The sequence below is a fragment of the Pseudomassariella vexata genome (assembly GCF_002105095.1).
Source record: "Pseudomassariella vexata strain CBS 129021 chromosome Unknown BCR38scaffold_4, whole genome shotgun sequence".
Lineage (NCBI taxonomy): Eukaryota > Fungi > Ascomycota > Sordariomycetes > Amphisphaeriales > Pseudomassariaceae > Pseudomassariella > Pseudomassariella vexata.
Window position 1 is genome coordinate 61,653 of NW_024467959.1, and position 6,294 is coordinate 67,946.

Genomic DNA, 6,294 nt, shown 5'->3' on the forward strand with positions numbered 1-6,294 from the left:
TCCTCCTAATCCCCCTCACTGATACTCTCATTACATGGCGGCACCGTAATCCACCTGTGCCGTTCCCAGATCTTCTCATTCGCACTATTCACGCTCTGTTCAAATACATCGAATACGTCGTACAACAATGGATTTTGATAAAAACCCCTTTGTATCGTCGAAACACCTCTTCTGCTGCGGCCGGGTTGGCGATCCACAGCTCGATCGTCCCCGGATTTACGATCCAGAAGACGTTGGAATTGAGAAAAGCGTGGATGGGTCACTTGGCGCGCTGATTCCAGTCGACATTAACGCGAGATTTCCAGGCTGTGAGGAGGCATGGGGAGAGGATATGAGAGACAGGTAGAGCAGAGAGGTGGAGGAGAAGCCAGGGGGGCAGGGGTGGTTGTGGGGCTGAGTAGGATGGGGAGTAGGTGCATTCAGCGAGCGTAAACTGACCAGGTACATAACCTAAAGTTCAGCAGGTACTTAAAACATAACGCGCTCCGAGGTGGGTTTTTCCCGACCAGGTACAAGAACGTTCTGGCCAGGTACAAAACCTAAGGTCTTAGCAAAAGTTCAGCAGGTACTAAAAACATAACGCGCTCCGAGGTTGAACATATGTTTATTATTATTATTATTATTAAATACGCCGTAGGCTCGAAGCCCCCGGTACCTCTGCTAGTACTCCCGTATGTCAAACCGTGCCCTAATGGCTGGATTAAATACATACGCTGCGTCGTCGGTTCGCCCTATTGGCGACTGCGTTGCGTCCACTACCATACTACGTTGGTTCTCAACCTACCAACAAAGTCCCCCCTGAGAAGATCGATGCTATCTGGGCCTTGAAGCTGTCCGATCCGTCCCTAGCAGCCACCTTACAATAGTCCCACTAACTACTGGTTCTCCTGTTGCCGTTGCGAGGTCTCTGCGAGAGTATAGTGGCCGTGGTGCGATGGCGGCCCGTAATCGTTCCCTCGGTCCTTCCAACAGCCCGCAAAAGAGGATTACGTGCTCTGCCGTCTCAGGGGCGTCGCCACAGCGGCATAGCGGCGAGTACACGCCAAAAGCCCTTGTCTTGAATAAGAAGGCTGCTAGTCCTATTTTTTCCGTCCTGGTCTGGCACAGCGTAGACGCCTCCAGTCGGTTCAGGCCGAAATACTTGCCCCCTTTCGGTATCTGCATCGAAGGGCCCTCCGGTTCCTCAGCGATAGCGCGTCGCTGGCGGTCGTGATGCTCTGTTCCGGTGAGCCATCTCTTCCTCCAGTGGCCGAGGAGGGCAGCCGGGACCTCCTTTTCCTCACTCATCTACTCGGAGCCCCGGGCCTCCTTCTCCATAGTGTACCCTGCCGGTCCAATATATAATAAGGTTATCTCGAGCTAAGGCTACGCTTTCTACCTTTATAATTCTATAGTAAGAAAAAAAAAGCTTTAACGCGACGCGCTAGTAGATATATTTTAGTAAGTACCCCTCGTAATAGAAGATCGGTATACGGACTCGTAATTATCCCAATATATATTAAATGTTTCTATCGTTTGTTTTAATTGAAAAAAGGCCTATATTTAAATTTAATATATATTAAACCTAGGAGCGCGTTATATTTTGAGTACCTGCGGAACTTTTACTAAGAACTCAGGTTTTGTACCTCGGTAGAGCGTTCTTATACCTGGTCAGGGAAAACCTCCATTTTTTCAAGCAGGCTGAGATTCGAAACAATTGACGCGCCGGGAGGAACAGGGATAATTCTTAAAGCGGTTGATCCATTATATCTCAACTTATGACTGAAGTTGTGGAGTTAAGGCTGCTTTCTGTGGCGCCCCGGATTTGAGCGATTAGTCGCGTGCGTGTGATCTACACCAGTGCGGCAACACAAATAGTATTGGCTGAAAATCTCGATCACTCGTGCAGGACTCGAAAGGACCATTCAAGCCATGTAGTGGAGTCTACAAATTTAGTTTTGAACAATATGCCGCATTAAGAATGTGCTTATTTCCCCATTACGACGTTATCAGGACTTTCCTTAACTGGCAACGCGTATTCTGGACAATCCTAACCCGGCCAAGAGAGTTTAGACCACCCCAGGTATCCGAAGGGGCAAATAATGGACGCTTTGCGATGAGGAAAGGAAGGTGTGGAATTGCACAATCCTTATCACACGATGACCGGGGTTGCGTCTATACAAGACGTGTTCTAGACTGGAGCAGGGATTGGAGAATAGCATAAATGCGGCCCACACCAATTAGGGAAGGAGCCGGTGCTGGGGAGTTTGTGACCTGAGGATAAAGATAAATTGCCATCGCTTCTACACTGCGGGCGGGACTCCTCTGGCTTTTGGCTCTCCTCGACCTCCCTTAGTCAGAGCAGTCAGCAGTCTATACAGCAAACATGCTAAACCCTCTCGATGACTCCATGCTCGTCGGGGCGTTCAACCCCGTCGAGGGCAAGGTCGTCTCGGTTCCCAGCCACCAGGTCATCAACGAGAAGAAGGTCGTCACTATTCCCAGCAACTTGCCCCTGGATGAGAAAGTGCACCTCGCTGTCGACGATGCCGAGACTGGCAGTGATGTCATGAAGACGGCACCCCCTCTGCGCCATGGCGACGGCGACAGTGACAATGAGGACAGTGAGGGCACCATCATCAGAACGGGTGCTGATGCCGCCAACCACCTGCTGCCGATGCGTGATGATTGCGAGCCCGCCCTAACCTTTCGAAGTCTCCTTCTGGCCACTTGTCTCGCGGCTTTCCAAGCCGTCATGCGCCAGATCTACTCTGTGAGTTGACACGTGGGCTCAAATTCCAAGACGATAGCATAGGCTGACGCTGGGTCCAGTTCAAACCCACTCAGATCACCATCTCGGGTACATTCATTACCCTCATAGCCTACTTTCTGGGCAAAGCCTGGGCCAACGTTCTTCCCCGGGGTGATCATTTCGAGGCTCGGTGGAGGGAGAAGGGTGGCCAGGGCAAACCACCCCGATGGATCGCGCTCATCTCCTTTTTCAACCATGGGCCTTGGAACCTGAAGGAGCACGCAATATGTGCCATTACTGCCACTTCGGCCTCCAACGCTGTCGAGAGTATTCAGGTCTTCGCCGCGCAAGATATCTTCTACGACCTGCCTTTGAAGCCGGCCACCGTTATTTTAAGTGTGATCTCGATTGGGCTGTTTGGCTACGGCATCTGCGGTATCATGCGTCCCATTACCGTCTGGCATGTCGAGGCTGTTTACTGGAGTAGTCTCCCCACGATCAAAACTCTCCAAGGACTCCATTGGCAGGACCTGAAGAACTCCAAGCCGCTCCGATTCTTCTGGTACAGTTTCACCGGCATGTTCGCCTACGAGTTCCTCCCTGCCTACATTTGGCCATGGCTGAATTCCATCTCGATCCCCTGCCTGGCCGCAATGCACGCTACTGGGGCCAAGGCAGCCGTACTCACCAATCTCTTCGGCGGTTCCATCAATAACGAGGGACTGGGGCTCTTCAGTCTGTCTTTGGACTGGCAATATGTAAGACAACCTCCCTAAGTTCCCGCAAAGTCGACTGACTGAACCCAACCTCTTGCAGATTACTTCCTTCAACACCTCTTTGCCTCTCAAGCTGCAAGCCCATGCAGCCGCGGGCTACCTTGTCTGCTTTGCCGCCATGCTCGGCATCTATTATACCAATGCGTGGGATGCAATGTCCCAGCCATTCATGTCGACGCGGCTTCGATCCGAGGACGGCTCAACGTACCCAAGTGCCCAGGTTTTTTCCGGGGCTGTGCTCAACGAAACCGCCTTGGCCGAGTATGGTATCCCCAGACTGACCGGGAGTTTCGCGTATTCAATGTTCATGGCGAATGCTGCCGTAAGTACCTCTACCTTGTACCCAAGCCTCGTGCCATTACCACCCATCACTTGTCCTCACCGCGGACTAAGCATCATTTTTTTTGTCTTCTAGATCGGTGCCCTCGTTGCCCACTGCTTCCTCTTCTGGGGCGGTGACATCGTCAGGGCGTACAAGAGCGCCAAAAGCGGATCATGCGATGATCGACACCATGCCTACATGGCAAAGCACTACAAGGAAACACCATGGTGGTGGTACGTCGCCGTGCTGGTGTTCAGTTTCGTGCTTGGGCTCGTCGTCGTCATCACGCAGAAAATTACCCTTCCGGTTTGGGCCTACATTGTGTCGCTCCTATTAGGAATATTCATCGCACCCTTGGTGAGTTCTCGGTGTCCGAAAGGCTTGCGCTGAAGAGCCAAGTTGTCTGACGCTAACCTACCCTACTGCAGAGCACCATTCTTTATTCCCGTTTCGGCAATGGTATTGCCACGAACAATCTGTCGAAAATGCTGGCGGGTCTCATGCTCCCTGGACGCCCCGTTGGTAACATGTATTTTGCTGCGTGGTCGCACAGCGTCATCGCCAATGCCGTCAACCTGTCCAACGATCTGAAGATGGGCGAATATCGTACGTGCTTTATTTTTCCGTGCCCCCCAATCCACCCGTAGGCCTGCAATGCTAATTCCATCGATGTCCAGTCAAGATTCCTCCTCGTGCCATGTTCCTTACTCAAATCTATGGGACCGTACTGGGCGGTTTCATCAACTATGCCGTCATGATCTCCATTGTCAGTGGTAATCGCGAATTACTTGCTAACACCGACGGCTACAATGGCTGGAGTGGTGCCACCATTCAGTCGTATAATACCAACGCAACCTCTTGGGCCCTGGCCAAGTACCTCTATGCCAGAGGTACCAGGTACGAGATGGTTCCCGTAGGACTAGCCATTGGTATCGGCGTCGTTGTCATCCACCGTATCTTTGTCTACGTGAGTGTACCACCGCCCCCTCTTCTCTCTTCCGAATCCCTCCGACCCGGTCTGCTAATTCCGAGTGATCTTAGTTCGTCCCCAAGATCCGCAGCTTCGCGACCACGGAGATAAATATGCCTCAGTTCATCCAATACGCCGGCTACATCCCCTACAATGCGTCCCAGACCTGCGTCATCTTCAGCCAGGTCATCGCCGGGTTTATCACCCAGCTCTACCTCCGCAACTACCGCCCGCGCATCTTCAAGGACTACTCGTACTTGGTTACTAGCGCTTTTGACGGCGCCAGTCTCTCGGTGCTGTTTATCTTGTCGTTTGCCGTCTTTGGCGCTGGGGGTCCGCCGCGCCCCTTTCCCTCTTGGTGGGGTAATAATGCGGATGGGAATTACGATTTTTGCCCTTCAGCTGAGTGAAGTACGGGCTTGGGGGCAAGGCTCAGCTCAACTGAATTACAACCCATCATGACCCGTATTTCAAGCCTATCGAATTAAGGCGCTTAACTATAAGGCTACGTCGCTTAAATGCCGCGCTACCTACGAAGAAGCTAGTACTACCGTCAATCTAGAGACATTTATCACTAGATATTTCCAATCTGCGAAAACAATATATCGTGAATAGTTTCATTAAACAGTTCGATCGTATATGCATCCAGCAACTGAACGGTGACAGGCCTTTTGCCGAGCGAGTCATAGCACCCTAATTTATGTCCTATCATCCAGTACCTGTCGCTATCGATTGGCATCCAGAGTAGTAGAAGAATAATCCAGCAGTACAACCGCTACTACCAGACCGTTCAGGACGCTCGATAAAGATGCCCTGTGATGTAGGTGCATATGGGGTGTGAATTATTGTAGTAGGCCTGTCACAGCTCTTTTATAGCTCTTATCTTATCTTATCTATCTTATCTATAGCTACAGGGTCACGTATCACCCTGGTATCATTCACATCGCCCATCCAATGGTGGCCAAATCTGTTATTCTGCCACTTTACCTCCGGGGATATTTTGGGTAGTCCTTTGAGCCGTAGGAGCTTCCCAAGCATGCGTCAGCATGGGCGTTCAAGACAAGACGCTGGTATCAATACTCTCTTTTATTGACCTTTGTTGCATCCGGAGATGATGGTCTGGGATCGTATTCGTCATGAAGCTTTATTTCTAGCATCGAGAAGGCTTGAAAGCCATGCAACCAGTATATCTATGGAAATTTAAGCGCGGATATTACTCGAGTGTCCTATGTTCGCGACTTTCCGTCTTCCCTGGCTCAATATGTAGAGGTTGACTGACTCCAGGGTCTTTAATGAGCAGCCAGAGACAGTTGTCAACAATTAATTCAGTCCGGTCATCGAGAAACAGCGAAATCTGCCGGACGCCGTCGTATCTCGGGCAAAAAGGTTAAATAACCAAACGTGTAACGTAGTCCACAAGCGAACGGGTTACCCAACCGAACGGGTCACGCCCATAGCAAAAAATAGAACTAAACTTCCTAACTTTACCACGCAA

The 6,294-nt window shown here is 50.9% G+C and overlaps 1 protein-coding gene across 1 annotated transcript; it reads left to right on the plus strand.

Moving 5' to 3' along the window:
* Positions 1 to 2,548: 2,548 nt before the first annotated feature.
* BCR38DRAFT_387218 (OPT oligopeptide transporter protein-domain-containing protein) lies at positions 2,549 to 5,392 on the plus strand (the record flags this gene model as incomplete). Its single annotated transcript, XM_040857499.1, has 7 exons — positions 2,549 to 2,752; positions 2,812 to 3,489; positions 3,548 to 3,829; positions 3,923 to 4,186; positions 4,258 to 4,435; positions 4,507 to 4,796; positions 4,871 to 5,392. The coding sequence occupies 7 exons, from the start codon at positions 2,549 to 2,551 to the stop codon at positions 5,207 to 5,209; spliced, it is 2,235 nt and encodes a 744-aa protein (XP_040717609.1). The 3' UTR covers positions 5,210 to 5,392.
* Positions 5,393 to 6,294: the final 902 nt, after the last annotated feature.